Source organism: Lithobates pipiens, unplaced genomic scaffold (genome assembly GCF_037356315.1).
Source record: "Lithobates pipiens isolate NorthernLeopardFrog02 unplaced genomic scaffold, aLitPip1_a1.2 Scaffold_27, whole genome shotgun sequence".
Classification (NCBI taxonomy): Eukaryota; Metazoa; Chordata; class Amphibia; order Anura; family Ranidae; genus Lithobates; species Lithobates pipiens.
The window spans coordinates 142,375,702-142,393,629 of NW_027507788.1; the positions used below are offsets into that span (position 1 = coordinate 142,375,702).

Here is a 17,928-nt window from a genome sequence, read left to right on the forward strand (position 1 = left end):
TCTGGGATGCGATTAAAGCATCAATCTTTTGCTCCAAACTTAGAATAGTTGGAGAGAAAAAAAAAAAAAAAAAACTCCTTAGTCAAATATACAGGGGCTGTAATGCTAAAAGCAGCTGCAGCACTTGCCCCTCCTGATGGCTTATTCTGACCAACCATATTACTCTCAGGGGAGGATGCTATCCATTTTTGAGGGTCCAGGCTCCCTAGTGACTATAGTGTTTCTAGAGCCCTTTTTTGAGCTGATTTTAACCTCCCTTCCGACCATAGCCCGATGCACAAAGCAAAGGTACTACCAGAAGGAATGCATGCATTGCTTAAATAGTCCAGCTCTGCTTCTGCCATTAATGCTCAGCCTGATGCAGTAGTAACCGTGTCAAAGGAATGCCTGTGTCACCAAACCACATATATACCTTTGCTCTTGTGTCCCACAACAGCAACAATGGCGCCATGAAAACACACATTGGGCGTTGGAGGCCAATGCCGTGCTAAGCCCCGCCCCCTCGCTACGACCCTTCCTCTCTCCTTTCCGAAGGAGTGTGGGCTCTGATCCTATGGGATCATCAGTGAGAAATGACGGAGGGGGTTATGGAAGCCGCCGAGCGGCGTGCCGTTTGCAGAAGAAAAACCAGCAGGGGGGGGGGGGGGGGGGGGCTGAGTCTGGTTCTGGTGGGCAGGTAAAACTCCCCCAAACTTACCGCAGGTCTTCTGCTGGCCGAAAAAAAAGCAGGAGACGCAAGTGCTCTATACAGCCCCCCGTGGTGACACAAAGGCATTACAACATTTACTAAATAAAAGGAGACATTCATAAGAAAATGTTGAAAATCTCTTAGATAAACTCCACTTACCTTTCCCGCTGCAGGGCTTTCTGTGCCAACAGACCCAATCTTCACCCTTCACGGTGGGTTCCGTTAAACCTTCAGATGCTGTGGATCCTCGAGGAAACCCAAAATCCTGGACCTGCAATAGCACCACCGCCAGTAAAACTTTATGGCCTTAATACCAAAAAGTACTGGATCTCGGGGTCCAGCTCTCTAAAAAGAGAAGCGTTACAGGCAAGACCTAATTTCTTCGAAAACGAGGCCCGGGTACCATTCAATTCGGCCAAAGACACTTTGAATGGATGCGGCTGCATGGCTAGCCCCAGCAAGGATTGCTCCAGTGGAGCTCAGCACAGCACATCTTTACTCATGACCAACACCTTAGATACTTGTAAAAAAACTGAGGGATGCCCACCAGTGGGAGGAGTTGTATAGGGAGTGCATTTTTTGATTTAGGGCGTGCCAGCGTCCATCATCTGATGGTGGCCTATAACCCACATAGTAACTATTATGTGTCCTGCTCTGTGTCCCGTGATGTACGATAAGAAAGGATCTATTTTTCTGCAGCCAAAACACATGGAAAGTAGGTTACATTGTTTTCAATGGCATAGTTCACCAGTGCTTGCAGTTTCAGAAAAAAAAGAAAAAAAACCCCCAAACATCTGGAATGCATCCAAAAACACACATGCAGAAACGCATCTGGAATGGATCTGGAGGACATTTTTGTGGTATGACCTGGCCCTGAGGCTTGTCATTTGTGCTTTTAGTTAGTGGACTACTCGTTTTTTACTTTCAAACCCAACGATGGGGGAGAGCAGGGGTTTATTCAAATTATTCACTTGAGAACAGAATGTCTCCCCTTTTTATTACATCAGTTTGAGATTCCTTTTCTGATCCATTAGGCTGGAATCACACCTATGCATGCATCTGCAAAATGCAAAAAGCACTAAAAATGCATAGGTGTGAATCCAGCCTTACACATGTATCACACCCCTAAGAAAAAAAAAAAAAAAAAAAAAAAAAAAAAAAACAAACAAACACCAAATTACCTTTGAATAAGAAGGAAGAGAATGTTGATTTTGCATGCTGGTACCTGGGTCTTTGAAACTTGGCATTCTCTTCAAGGCATCCTTGAGCTGTCTGAATTCTTCAATTTGAGCCTAGATGCAAGATGGTACTGAGATGAGAAATAGCAAGTGCACATTTTTTTTATTATCTACATAGCATGTATGCCTGAGGGCTCCAACTTCACACACAGTGCACAATAACGGTGTATTATATGTGAGCACACAACAAATTAAAGTATGACCAACAAAAACAGCAGCAAGTCCTCGAATGTGCAAGCCTATGTCAGACTGCTCTTGAGGGTAAGCATCAAAGAAATAGGCTTTTAGGGTCATCTCACTCCATAACTATCACCTGCTCTCCTCTTTTCCACCTTTGGGATTTACTGCAATAAAATTAGCCCCAATATAGGGATCAGCATGGGATTCACCAACACCCAACCTATGCCCATGCACAACTGGTCCAGATTCTTGCTGCTCCAGATTTGGCAAATCCCCGCTATAATATGCTAACACCAGTATCTTAAATGGAGACTACATAAAAATATGTTTACTAATGCTCCTGGCCCCTCCCTCCTGCCGAAGGCATCTGAACCAAGCCCCTGCTCTGTGTCCATTCACACACAGAGCCACGACTTGGCCCTGCCCACTCAGTCAACTTATTGGCTCACTGGCTGTGATTGACAGCAAAAGCTGCCGTCAAAAGCAAATCAGGAGTGCGAGTCCCCAGAGAGGCAAGGCTCTCCTGTATGTCGTTGGATCGAGAGGGGGGTTAGGTAACTTTGGGGGGTGGGAGGGGTTTGACTGCTGCACACAGGTTTTTTGCTTTTGCAACAACTTTAATTGAACAAGCTGAAGCCAATTGGCTACCATGCACAGCTGCACCAGATTTTGCACCCTCCAGTATTAGTAATTCAACCCAATTATATTTTGTACTATACAATCTTCATAATGCAAGCCTTAGTACCCTGCCACCCCTCCCTTTCCGATTACCCTGTGTTTGAACTATATTTACTGATTATGCCCAGTCATAACTTTCACCGTTAATGAAATTTCTCTAAATTCTCAGCGATTATAAATACGCCTCTGCCAAAATCAACAGATTTACAAGCGCGTGCAAAATTTGTCTTGTGCTTTATGAATAAATGATGAACTAGTAAGCGGACAAATAAGGCCCAATTGTATTGAAGTATTTTGTCTGAACACAACAGAGAGGGCCTGAAGTCCGATCATAATTCTAGAGCAGGCAGTATAAACCGTTCTAGATTTCAGCCATACTAGGGGGCCTACAGTGTCCAGGCTTATCAGACTATTAGTTATTCCACCACTCAATGACAGATTTTCACCAACACTCATCCTATTTTCTCTCTTTTTTTTTAAATCACAAACCTTTGAAAAAAAATAAAAATACTTGATTTAAAGCTTACTAGTGTGTTAACTATAATTTTCTATGTACTGTTGCAATTCTTTATGTATATGGGAGCAGTCGTATTTGCTTATCTCACACACACACACACACACACACACACTGCTTCCAGCGTTGTAGTGCTACACAACACTTAACTGCTATTCCACTAGAAAACAAGTTGGCCCTTCAGTGAAAACAATGTACTACCTAGGTAGCTGGTCGTTGTAAGCAAATTAACCACCTCAATACAGTGCACTTACACCCCCTTCCTGCCCAGACCAATTTTAAAATTCATGCATAAAATGCATGAAGGTAAAAAACCTTCTGCCTTTAGAACCACTTTAAGCCAGCCATAGACAGCCAGCCGAGATTCAAACCATGTGTGGGCAGGCTGAATTTATCCAAGTTGATCGAACTTTGGTACAACCAGCCTGTCGGCTTATACATGAGATTGCTAGAGGCAGTCACAGCCGCTAGCAATAATCACTGTTCCCTCAGCAGGAACAGCTTCCTCCAAAGAAATATCGCTCCATCAATGGCTGGCTTAGTGCTGTTTCACATGGCATTGTAGTGACAGCCACGCCTAACAGGTGAGCAGTGCACATTACCCACCTTGTAATGCATCCATTTGGCTATTCTTAGTGGTACTTCCCTGCTTCAGTATTTTACATACTGCTGCCTGCCAACAGATCTACCTGGGTGTAGCTCTTTGAGGAATTAAGCATTTTAAACATTCATCTGTCATTATCGATAACTCAAGCTCCCTTGCATTAGTAAGGCGGTCATAGGTATATACTTTTTCTTCTCGTTAGCAACTTAGAAGATATTGAATCCAGAAACAACCAAGCAATTAGAAAAATGTAGGCTGCATTTGCAGACCTTCTGAAAAATGTGTTTAGTAGCTCTTCTTTTATATGTATTTTAGCATGACTTTTGCTGTGAAGGCTTGTCATTACAAAGACATCCTAACAGCATGGTCTGTCAAACTCCCCCACAGTTTATAAAAGGATTATAGAGCATTCCATTTCCTAGAAAGGGTTTATGATTACAGTGGGTCTATCTGCAAACCCCATTAACCAAGGCCAATTTAAAATAACTGGATAGAAAAGGTGCATGGGTATGCAAAGCAAGGGACCGTGTCTAAACCTCATAAAAAAAATAAATAAAAAAAAAGCCACACAATCATTGCTGGATTATGGTCGCAAGAAGCAACAACCGGTTTTTCGCTTGTCTACAGTTTACTTTTTTTATTTTTTTATTTTTTTTTAAACAATAGACTGCCTTTCTGTAGGTGAGTGCACCTAATGCATAGAAGATCAAAGAATTTCTGAAAATGAATTATTTTCAGCCAGGCAGGTTTATACAAATGCCTTGCAGTGTTTGCAGTTTGCTGCAGTCTGGTCTGTCAACGTTTAAAAGGAAACTCCGCGCTTTATTGTTTGGCATTCGTTATGGCTCCTGAGCCGTACCAGGCCGCGTGCCCTCAACATGGGGGATGCCTTGGGGAAGGGGGGGCCGCGCGCCCCTCCCCACCCCAAAGCACCTTGTCCCCATGTTGATGAGGACAAGGGCCTCTTCCCGACAACCCTGGCCATTGGTTGTCGGGGTCTGCGGGTGGGGGGCTTATCGGAATCCGGGAGCCCCCTTTAATAAGGGCCCCCACCCTATGTGAATGAGTATGGGGTACAATGTACCCCTACCCATTCACCTGTAAAATAAAGTACAAAAAAAACACAACACACAAGATAAAATAGTTTATTGCACAGCTCCGGGGGTCTTCCGTCTTCTGGGGTCTTCTCGCCGGACTCCTCCGCTATCTTCTTGTAGCTCTTTTGCTAGCGGAGGAGCCCGGCTTTCTTCCTCGCCGCCGGCCTCTTCTTCCGACTTCGGGGGTCTTGTCCCCCTCTTCGGTTCTTCTGCCGGGCCACCGCGCCTTCTTATAGCTCTTTTACAGGCGGTGGCCCGGTCTTCTGCCGCCGCCGCTGCCTTCCGTTCTTCTCTTCTTCAGATGTTGCCTCGCCGATTCCTCCGCTCACAATGACGGGGACCGGGCATGCGGCGACTTATATAGGGACAAGGGGCGGGGTCTTCGGTTGATGTCACATGGTGACCCCGCCCCCTTACGATGTCACAGTCCCAGAGGATGCTGGGACTGTCGCCATGTGACATCAATCCATGTGACATCAACCGAAGACCCGCCTTCCCAAAGGCATCCCCCATGTTGAGCGCACGCGGCCTGGTACGGCTCAGGAGGGATGGCGCTCGCTCGTCCCCCCCCTTTCCTGGCTGGCCGGGTAGCGTGCTCGGACAAGGGTCTGATGTGGACCTGGGGGGACCCCCACGCCGATTTTTTTGGCGTTGGGGTTCCCCTTTAAGTCCATACCAGGCGACGGGGCCAGCGACGTATCCTTCGCGGGCCCCGTCTACCTGGAGACCCGCTCGAAATGAGCGGACTTTCCTCCGCGTGTGTGGGCAAGTCCGTTCATTTCAAAAGTAGGGCGGATAGTACGGCGGACTTAGTACGCCGTATTAGTCCGCTGAAAAAGTGCCATGTGTGGGCAAGTAGCCCGTTCGGAAAGTCCGACGGACAGTCTGGCGGGAAGTCCGCCAGACTAAGGACGTCGGACAGACGGCTACGTGTGTATGCGGCTTCAGTCTACAACTGTAGCAGGTCACCAGTATTTGCCCACCCTAGATATGCTTCAGCAGTCTGACAATCCTCTATCACCATTAATCACAATTCTCTGCATCATACGAGGTGTGTCCAGAAAGTAATAAGACTATTTTAAAAATTCTTTTAATCAAAAAGTTTAACAATTGAGCATTGTCTCCTTCAAAGCATGCACCTTGTGAGTGTACACAATGCTCCCAGCGATCTTTCCATTCTTCAAAGCATCCCGGGAAGTCTTCAAGTGAGATGGCGATCAGAGCCAGCGTAATGGCTCTTTGGACGTTATCCACACTTCAAATATGGTATCCTTTCTCATGTCCAAATCCTAAGTCACAATTTCATAAATAATTTGGTAATTTCAGTTTACTTTGCGATCGTTGTGACAGAGCCATCAGTCAAAAACAGAACAGAATGCGGATGCAGTAAGGTCTGTTCTCAACCATGACTGACAGCTCACTGTTCGAATGATTGCAGAGGAAATGTGCATTACCAAAGCAATTGTTCAAGAAATTGTGACTTTGCTTTAAGTCAGGGAAGCTTCCAGAACTTAGAGGAAACCTCACTTGTGACAATTGAAAAGCTTCTGGGAATGTATTCTGACTGATACTTTGTCTTTTGGTTACCCCGGATGTATTTTATATAAGTTACTACAAATAACTATGTATCTGAATATACTGATACTTTTGTTTTTTATAAATTAAAGTGCTCCTGGGACTGGTACTCTTTAAAATATGAGCATTGGGGCACTTGTGAGAACCCAGGGACTTTAAAAAAAAAAAAAAAAAAACAACAACCCAACTCCCAAAAAAAGAAATAAAACATTTTATAATTTTATATTATAAATCTACATTTACATTAAATCTACAAAAAAGAAATATAACATTTTAAAAGAATAGATAGCTGCAGCCATGAAGATCTAAACACTGCGAGTCCAATATATTTACAGAATTCTGGGTAGACATGCATCTGAATGATGTTGGATCTGCAAGAACAGTGTGTTTCATACTGAACATTTTTGGTATTCAGAGCAGAGAATTACATTGACCTAAAGCATTACAGAGAGGGAAAGAAAAACAAAAAAACAAAAAAAACAAACACACACAAAAAGAATACAGAAAGGGCACACGATCAATAATGATACATATGGAGCAGTGGCCTACAAGCCAAACACACTGGGATACTAAAAGTGATTACAATATTGAAAGAGCACATACACAGCAGTAAGAAGAGATGCAAGACAACAAGGTCACAAATGTAACACTACAATAATCAATAGGAGAGCATACAAGCTGAGCAGTCAGCTGACTCCAGGGTAGAATACGAAATCCCGGTAGTTGTACGACAAAAAGGTCACTAGAGAAGGCATTATAAGAACACCTATATACACACACAACGCATAGAAGAACTTAAAAGAACAAAATTTTTATAAACCCCAATCCAAAAAAAATAAAAAAAGTTAGATACATCTATAATATCTATTATAAAACACACACAGTGAACTGTTGGTAAAAAATATATAACCGCACCTGATATCCTATACCACCACTGCGCCAATAGCTTCTCAGGCTGATATCTACAGACCAGCAAGGGATGATGTGTTGTAGGAAAATATAGGAAACACGCAGGATAAAGGTCTTGCATAAATATAAGTTGATCCTTGTAAGCACTCCTGTCAATGATAAATGGTTTTTCTCAACTCTAACAGTTACATCTGCAGGACTGCTTGTTCTTTTGAAAAAAACAAAAAAAAACAAAAAAAACACTGGCTGGATCACCAGATGAAAATAGAAGAAAGTCTAAAAATGGAAAAAGAAAAACAAATGCAGCCATCACATCTAAGAATTGCTATCTTGTTATAACCACGTGGCTAGAGTGGATGGTTGTTGTTTAACCCAGGTGTGGGTAAATTGCTCTCAAGTCGAACACGAGTGGGAGGCAATAGAAGTTGGCGAGTGCGTTTTTCAGGGAGAGATGCGTCACAAGCACGTTGGTGTGGTGGAAAATTTAAGAAGATTGAATTTTTTGATTTTTTATCAATTTTTATTTAATATGGACTATATATTTATATAAATATTTTATGTCACTTGTCACTGAGTGATATATGTCACATTTGTATAAGAATCACTGATTTTAAATTGTGATTTATTTCACTAGCGCTACTGGTTTTTCCCATTTCTTTAATTATAGGTTTAATTTCAGTTAATACAAACACACACACACACACACACACACTCCCCAGGAACCCCTTAAAATATAGGCGCTCCAATACTTTGAAACCACTCCTTCCACACAACAAGTCAGTGTATGGCCATACAATAGGGACATTTCCAAAACCCTTATTGTTGTGTATCAAATATAGGAAATGAAAAGAAAAATAAATAAATATCACAGCACTAACACCACAGTGTTGAAGCTTTAACAGTGCTTTACCCCAGTTGATGAGGGTGCCCACCACACTAATAGACCAATAATGGAGGCGTGAAAAGACAGTGCCAACTCCCTAAATAACTACTACAGGAGAACTCACTAGTTCACTAGTGACCATCAACCACTAAAATGTTAAAAGCCCTTAGGCTCGGTTCACACAGGGGGCGACCCGACTTGCCGAGCCGCGACCTCAGCAGCGACTTGCAAATTACTTCTGTATAGAAGTCAATGCAAGTCGCCCAAAAGTAGTACAGGAACCTTTTTTCTAGGTCGGAGCAACTCGAGTCGCTCCTCTTAGAACGGTTCCGTAGTACAAAACGGGGGCGACTTGTCAGGTCGCGGCGCGGCAAGTCGGGTCGCGGCGCGTCGCCCCCTGTGTGAACCGAGCCTTACGGATTCTCTTTAACCACTTGAAGACCAGACTTTTTTTGGCGCACACACACACACACACACACACACACACACACACTTTTTTTTTTTTTAAACATGTGAGAGATAATGTTACACTCAGTAAAGTCCTCTCATGAGTCACTCAGAACGCTTTCAAGAGAAAGTTGAAAAAAAAAAAAAAAAAAAAAAAAAAAAAAAAAAGACAATACTGGTGCTATGGCCAATATCTTCAGCCATAATCCTGGTAAACCACAACGTATTTATCCCCTTTCAAATATTGTTTAGTTTTGTACAAGAACAAAAAATAAATAAAGAAGAAATGTACTTTCCGCACTGTAATGTAAATGTAAGCAAAGTTAAGAAACAAGAAGTGATAACTATCGTGGAGTATAACATACAGCCTGTAACTGGCACAAGAAATCAGACTCCATCTCACAACCAAACCTTTGTGTCCAAGTCAATGGGGCTGGGACCTCTGGGACCCCCATGGGATCACACTGTGCCTGGAGGGGTCCCCCCTTGGTTCAGGAGACAGATAAAAATCGCCCAGTGGGCGAAGCGATAGTGCCAGCCCCTAGCCAGCCAGCTCAGGGGCCGCAATGGCATGACATACAGTCATTCGGAATCTGATTGAGAAACTTAATAAATAAAAAATCGTAAAGCAATAAAGAGAAGAGAGAAAGATGAAAGAAAAAAAAAAAAAAAAAAAAAAAAAAAAAAAAGGGGAAGTCCGAGAGAAAAGAGGAGTTGAGAGAAGAAGCCAATCTGCTGGGGAGAAGCTGAAGGTCCGTCACCAGCCTCCTCTGCAAGGGCCTGGAGTCCAGGACGTAGGGGGATGCCCACGTGCAGGGACCAAGGTTCCCATACAGCCGCAAATGTCGGGATCATGTCTGCGAGTATGCTAGTAAGTTTCTCCTGTGGCATAATCCATGAGATCTTGCATTCGGCTGCTAAGAGGAAAACCTTGGGTTGCTTCCAAGCTTTAGCTATGGTCATTTTGACCCCCCGGGAACATAAAGTATTAATCTGTGGTTGCCCTTAGGTACTTTGGGGATTTTGAAGTTCAGGAGGGCTATTGCAGGAGTTCTAGGTAACTGATGGGTAGTCATGGTCTAGATTAGGGTATAAAACCTGCTCCAAAACATTATAATTCTAGGGCACTCCCACCATATATGAGCCATGGAGCCTATAAGTTGGCAGCCTCTAAAGTAGCGTGGATTTGCGGTTGGGAAAAAGGAGGCCAGTTTCGAGGGGGTGAGGTACCATATGGACATGACTGATACTGGATTCAACTAAGGAGAGGTTTCTCACCCCCCCTGAAAGACCTAGAAAGAGATAACTGCCATCTCTCCAGATCCCAGTCAATTTGAAGGTCCTGTTCCCAGGCTAACATGTAGGACAATTTCAGAGGATGGAAGAGCAAGCGACTGGTAAATGATAGAGATCCCACCTCTCTGATCCATGGCTTGTCCACACCACATTTCATATGGTGTAAATCTGGAAGGTTTACCTGTTGGGTTTAGCAAAAAAAAATAAAAAATCAGCTGCCATATTTTTGGTTACTCCTATAAAAGGGGGCCCGACTACCCATCCCACAGGTACAGTAAACCAAGCCATGGGAGAGGTGGAGGCCCAAGTGGGTCACCCCGAACCCCGACCACTAAGGAGAACAAAAAAAAAAAAAAAAAATACTTAACTCAGGGGGACCGTGTGGGAGAAAGATCCCTAGGGCTTCCGTGGAGGTGCCCCCTCCCCCGAAAAGGGGGAGGAGGTCCTCCCCCAGGTGCCCATCATCAGCCCCCGAAACAGAGATAGTCCAGTTTTAGGATACCACATGCCCGTGGGGGAGCTCTCTTTTTTTTTTTTTTGCAAATATAAGTTTTATTCATAAAGTTTTCACACATACAGGGTAAAGCCCTGAAACAAGAAAGTACAACGTAAACCATGAAGGTCACAGCCTCCGGAATGTGCATAACAGTAACAGATAGTACGACTAAAAGCCACTTATCTCACCGTGAAAAGTAAGTCGACCCCACTAACATCCGACCCCTAGCTGAATCTGGCCAGGGGGTAAAGGATAAACCAAGTCCAGACAATACCGCCGGGTCTGCACCCGTGGTCAAAGGTCGAAATCGTCGTAAGCCGGCCTTGAGATCGTATTGGTAAAAAAAAAAAGGAGGAAGTAAGTGCACACCCAAGAGAAAGAGAAACGGTGGGGGGGGGGGGGGGGGGGGGAGAAATACGGGTGAGGGAAGGAGGGACGGGGAACAGGACAGGGGAAGGGAGTGGTGGTGTTCTGGTGGGCCCCTCATGGGCTCTTATAAGCACCTATTTGCCAAACAGGGTCTTGCCTTCCGTCGAGTACACAAACGTATTCCAGAGCGACCAAGTCCTACTATAAACCTCCCGTCGATCTTGAGCAGTCATTATAAGATCTTCCATTTTGTTAATCTCCTCCACTTTCCGCAGCCACATTGCTACCGTAGGGGGAGTCTGTTGCTTCCAAAGCAGGGGTATACATGATTTGGCTGCATTGGTGAGATGGCGCAATATTGACCGCGCATATTTCCTAGGGGGCAGGGTTGACATATGTAAGAGGAAGAACGCCGGGTCGTTCGGGATTTGCCACTCCGTAAATTTTTGGGATACGGTTCGGACTGCCGTCCAAAAGTCCGTGAGCTTGGGGCAGGACCAAAAAATATGCAGAATCGTGCCCCTATCCTCCCCGCAACGCCAGCAAAGTGCCGGCGTGTCCGGGAACATAAGGTGAAGACGGCTAGGTGTCAAGTACCACCTCATAAGAATTTTATAGTTTGTCTCCTGCGTTTTGGTACATATGGACGATTTCAGTGCGAATCGTAGGACCTGCACAACTTGCATGGGCGTAAAGGTGTAACCCAAATCCTCTTCCCATTTCACGAGACTCGAGATGCTGTGCGGCAGCTTTGGTGTATTCAGTAGTACATACATCTTAGATAGAAGACGTGAAGTGGGTTCCGTATCAGAGAGGTATTCCTCAAACACTGTCAGCGGTCTGGAATACTCCAACGGGTTTGGGAGGGACTGAAGAAAGTGATGTAGACGCGCGGCATTCCAAAAATCCAGGCAATAGGGTCCCATGGGGTCCATAAGGTCACCCATAGAAACCCAGCCGTCCCGTGCTACAAACTGTGAGGCCATGGTAAGGTTGGAGTCCCGTAACTGTCTGAATTGCAAGGTCGGTAGGCCCGGCGGAAACCTAGGGTTCCCAAGGATTGGTGTCAGTGGCGATGCCATGGACGTCAAGGAGTGCTGTAATGCCGCTTTCTCACCCTGGCACAGAGTGTTGCCTATAAGAGGATGAGATTTCACCTCCCTCGGCAACGCCCCTCTGCACCAGAGAGCAGACCGCAAGGGGACTAAACATTGGTGCTGCTCAATTTGGGCCCACAATTTAGTAGATAGATTACGACCCCAATCAATGATTCTACTCAAATGAGAGGCACGGTAATACTGTTTAACATCTGGTAACGCCACGCCCCCATACTGTTTCGGGAGTGATAGTTGGGAACGGGGTATCCGAGGCTGCTTTTGTGCCCAGACAAAGCGGGTAAACATTGCCTGTACCTGCCTGAAATATACAGGTGGGATTTTGATCGGTAGGGTCTGAAATAAATATAAAAATTTTGGCAAGATGCACATTTTCAGTAAATTACATCTACCGAACCAGGAAAAGGTCCCCTTGTGCCATGAGTCCAAGAGCAGCCGCGTCTTAATAAGCAAGGGGGGGAAATTGTATGTGTATAGGTCCGCCAGGTCCGGGGGGATGTTAGTGCCCAGATAGGACAAAGCAGTCTCCGTCCATTTAAAATGAAAGGTGGACCTTAGAGTAGTGAGCAATCGTGGTGGTATCAATATCCCCATAGCCTCAGATTTGGTGAAGTTGATCTTCAGATTAGAGAACTTTCGGGGAGCTCTCTTTTAACCTTCAGAACTGGCCAGTCCACGGGGGCGCCCCAGTGCCACATGACTTCCTCCTTCACCATGTAAAAGTGCGGCTTCACAATAATATCCCTTGGGGAACCATCTTTTCTGGGGGGGGGGGGGTCCCAGGACTCTGTGGGCCCTGTCCAGTTCTAGGCAATGGAGGAGGGGCATTTGGGATCAAGGCCTTGATCAGGTCCTGGATTGCAGTGGGGACGTCAGACGTTTTCGGGTAAGCCACGGATTCTCCTGGACCTATTCTCCAAAATATAAATTCTGGAAAGAGCAGTGTCAAGCTGATCTTGGAGGACCTAAATGTGGGCTGAATTCTGATTGATTATGGATACTGTGAAGTCCAATTTATTTTCTATGGCCTCCATTCTAAATCCTAGTCTGACTTGATGTCCCTTGTTATTTGGGTGGCTGGCCAGACCCCTCTGCAGGAGGTCAGAGAGCTTAAGGAACAGGTCGGCTGGCAGTGATGCAGGGTCCTGGCTTGGGTAGCCTGGAGATGGGGATGAGTAGGCCCAAGGCAAAGTCCTTCCTGGTGCGGCCTAGCAGGGTCTCCGTAGAGGCCGGTGAGGGAGCTTGGGGTGGCTGGACAGACCCAAGGGTGACCTGGGAGCAGGTGAGGGTAGCCATGGCTATTACTTGACTCTGTTCATGGGGCCCCTCCACGTGTGCTGTGTGTGGGTGCTGTACTGAGGAGACGGCGGCCATCTTGGTACACCCACCTCCCGCTGCGAATTGCGGGGCGAGATCACGCCTAGCAAGCAGGGCAGACATTCGGAGGTGTGCCCGGGGGTCTCCGGAGCTTGGTGGACTCCTGAGGGTTGTGGCTGGCTGTGGGGGCTTCTGTGTGGGCCAGCGATCTGGGGTGCTGTGGAGCTCCTGGCTTACGTGGCCATCTTTGAGCTCCGGCGCATGTGCACTGACCACAACGCATTTATACGTAAATTCAAATCGGATTTAAACATTCTTGCATATACCATAAACAATATACTTTGGAAGGCTTAACAGCAAGAACATCTATTCAAGAAGTTCGTTTCTAAAAAGGTAAAAACCATCTTAAAAAAAAAAAAAAAAAAAAAAACTTATTCAGTTCAGGTTTGAGAAGGAATAATGAAATTTGAAAAAGATTCCTACAAAGTTCCCATATCCTATTCAAAGAATACAATACAAAAGTTCATCCAATGCAGGTTGCATTTTATATTCTATGTCAACCATTGTGCTGTGGAATTGAAAAACCATGCCAATCATGCCTCAAGTATATGGCCAATTATGTAAGCCAGACGTTCTGCAAATCACAATCCATTATTTAAAAAATGGCTTGCATAACAGCCTTCCTAAAGCTGAAATCTAGGCTAACCGGTAAATACACAGCAAGGCCTGGTTCACACCTATGCAGGATCGCAGTTTACATATTCCAGGTGCATTTTGCATTTTTCAATACATATTTTTGATCCACTGAAGTCTATGGAACAAAAACAACAAAAAGTCCCTGGCTCTTTCCATAAAATGCACAAACGTGAACGTAACCCATAGGAAACCATGTTAAATAGAATGTTAAAAATGCATAGGTGTGAATCAGGCCTAAGGGTCCCTTCAGATGGGCGTTCCGTATGGCTGTTTTTCCCTCCACCCGTTGGCGGATGAAAAAACAGACAGACGTGTAGATCTATGGGCTAGCGGATTTTAGTAAATGATCTGCTGACATCCATACTATACTTCCTTTGAATCCATACTAGACACAAAGAGTCCCCGTTCTTTCGCTTTTATTTTTTAACATTCAGCTGACAGCTGATTAGAGCTGCCACGACGCGTCGACGTAATCGACTACGTCGACTAAGAAAATACGTCGACATGCGTGCAGGGCGTCGATGCGTCACAGTGGGGGCAGTGCTTAGCATTTACCGCTCCCCTCCGTGCCGCCGTCCCCCTCTCTTCTCCCCCTCCGTGCCGCCGTCCCCCTCTCTTCTCCCCCTACGTGCCGCCGTCCCTAGGGGTGCAACGGATCGCCACCGATCAGTGCGCACATGCCGCGATCCGCGGAGCGCTCCGCGGTCTCGGCCTTAGGAGAGGCCGCGGCTTCGGCCTAGCTCCGAAGTGGCGGCCATCTTTCTACACCCAGGTGTTTACAATGTGATCGCTCCGATGGAGCGATCACTTGTAAACAAACCGGCGTCATGACATGACGCCGGTTTCTCTCTCCCCTCTCTGTACTGATCTGTGCAGTGGAGGGGAGAGGTCGGATGGATGCAGCCATCCCTCCATACCCTGCCAATGCAATACTCTACTCTGCCCTACCGTGCCATGCACTGCCCTGCCATACTCTGCCCTACCGTGCCATGCACTGCCCTGCCATACTCTGCCCTACCGTGCCATGCACTGCCCTGCCATACTCTGCCCTACCGTGCCATGCCCTGCCATACTCTGCCCTACCGTGCCGTGCCCTGCCCTGCCATACTCTGCCCTACCGTGCCCTGCCCTGCCATACTCTGCCCTACCGTGCCCTGCCCTGCCATACTCTGCCCTACCGTGCCCTGCCCTGCCATACTCTGCCCTACCGTGCCATGCCCTGCCATACTCTGCCCTACCGTGCCATGCCCTGCCATACTCTGCCCTACCGTGCCATGCCCTGCCATACTCTGCCCTACCGTGCCATGCCCTGCCATACTCTGCCCTACCGTGCCATGCCCTGCCCTGCCATACTCTGCCCTGCCCTGCCATACTCTGCCCTGCCCTGCCATACTCTGCCCTGCCCTGCCATACTCTGCCCTGCCCTGCCATACTCTGCCCTGCCATACTCTGCCCTGCCCTGCCATACTCTGCCCTGCCCTGCCATACTCTGCCCTGCCCTGCCATACTCTGCCCTGCCCTGCCATACTCTGCCCTGCCCTGCCATACTCTGCCCTACCCTGCCCTGCCATGCCCTGCCCTGCAATACTCTGCCCTGCCCTGCAATACTCTGCCCTGCCCTGCAATACTCTGCCCTGCCCTGCAATACTCTGCCCTGCCCTGCAATGCCCGCCAATACTCTGCCCTGCCCTGCAATGCATAGCTAATCAAAAAAAAACAAAACACTAGATTCATTAAAAAATAAAAATAATAATCGGATAGTCGTTGACTAATCGAAGAAATAATCGATAGATTAGTCGACAGACAAATTAATCGTTAGTTGCAGCTCTACAGCTGATACTTCGTCTGTTAAAGGACGTGGTGGCCGGCTTTCTGCCCCCCTCCTTAGCAACCAGCTATATACAACGTTTAAAGTTCAGTTACGTTTCTTTGTAAAAAAACAGATGTCAGTGGACATCAAAACGGATATATAAACTGAAATCAGTATCAGTTTTTTGTTTTTTTTCAAAACAAAAAAAAAAAAAAAATATAAAAAAAAAAAAAAGGAAGGAGGAGGGAGAAAGGTTGTTCAGCTGGTCCTGCAATTTACAGGTCTCTGCCACACAACAGACAGGACAGGTGACACCTCTTTCCTGGTATAGCAGTGCAGCTTGCCATATCACCTCCGCGCCATCACCCTGCTTATTAGGAAAAAAAGTCAATATCTCTGCCCATTGAGTAAGGCTGGCTGAACAAAACTCAAAGTCTTTGACATCCAAAGCCAATAGGATAAATACATTTAAACTTTACACTATAAATTCCAACTCAAACCATTTTTCTTTTAAATCTTTGTTTTGAATACAGGGAGGGTGCGTTAAAAATGCCAATAAGATTTGTATTTTTTTTTCTGTGGCCCCATTGGTAGCCGTGTCTCTGGTACAAGAACTAGGGTTACAATGATCTTCAAGGGAAAATGGAAGCTTAAAGAGCTAGGCAAGGCGCGGTCTCCGCAGCAGTTATCCTAATGTTGGCTCCACTACCTACGGAGCCACTGACCTGGAACAAGTATGCAGCTAGTGAAATTCCAACTCCCATCCTCCATGCTTATTTTGGCATCCTTTTAAGTCACTGATCAGAAACAAGGATAAAAGCTCCAAAACTTGTAGCTTTAAATAAATTCATAATGAAGAATCCTATACATCTCTCCTTTGTAGGATCACCTTTGCTCATGCAGCCTACTGTAAACTCACCTGCTTGTCACTCCATTTGGCTACTAGGAGTAAAATACAAGTCGCTGTAGCTTAAACAGGTCTATGGACTTCCCACAACCATTTTTTGTAAGCTTCTGTAAGCTGATGAGTAGACAAAGCACAGGGTGGGCGTCACCAATGTAGTGGTGGATTTCTCTGGTGGTCTGCAGGGGCAAGCAGTGGGATGGATTCTGCACAACTGTAGAGTATGTGGATCACAGTCTGTCAATCCATTTATGTTCATTGGGTAGATGAAGGAAATCTTTAGGCTTTTAAAAGGGTTTGTTTGGCCAGGCTGCCCTTTAATAAATCCATAAAAGACGCTGACTGAATAGGCAAGGATACTGTAGTTCAAGGAGTCTATACAAACTTTTCCACATGGTGATCCCTAGCGAGTACCTCTGAAAATACTTTTATCCCTGAAGCGTAGCCAGTTTTGTTTATAGACTCGGATAATGATCTTTTCCATTCCTACAGCAGCGCAGACACAATGCAGAGTCAGTTCCCAATTACTGTGCGTGTTTTAGAGACACAAGGGGGTAACAAAATAAATCCTGCATCAGAAGAAAAATAAATAAATCTCTTCCTTGCTTGAAGATTACGGTCTTGTTAAGCACGCTCCCTTGACATCATCACTGCGGGAGCAATGAAGCAGTTTGCCAAAACGCAACCTCAAATTAAGAATCATCAAAGACTCAGTAGTTGAAGTGAAGCTGAAAATGTCAAATTACTATGCAAATACCCCCTCTTTCTTCCTAATTAAATAGCATTCTCTATGAGACAATTCATCTCAGCGTCTGCTTGTCCTCTTGCTCAGGAGTCGCTTTAAATTTCCTTGGGTGGCGATCCCAGACAATCAATACTAAAACCGGGTGAAGCAAATTGATTTGTTTCTTTACAGGCCAACATAAGAGGTACACTGTACTATATGGCTTTTTATCCTTCTGAATAAGAAGTCATGGAGCTCTGAACTAAACAAGCTTAAGTCTTTGTTTTATCAGGGATCAGGCCAGGATTAAGGTGTATGTTGGGCAAAGTAACGGCTTAAAGCAAACCTTTCCTAAAAGACACATGGGAGGCCCCCATTGCCAATCCCC

The 17,928-nt window shown here is 45.7% G+C and overlaps 1 protein-coding gene across 1 annotated transcript in view; it reads right to left on the bottom strand.

Moving 5' to 3' along the window:
• LOC143932986 (uncharacterized) overlaps positions 1 to 17,928 on the bottom strand; it is a 163,622-nt gene that overhangs the window by 71,083 nt on the left and 74,611 nt on the right. The window contains 1 exon segment of the mRNA XM_077455909.1: positions 1,870 to 1,980. Within this exon segment, the coding sequence (XP_077312035.1) occupies positions 1,870 to 1,980 (111 nt within the window).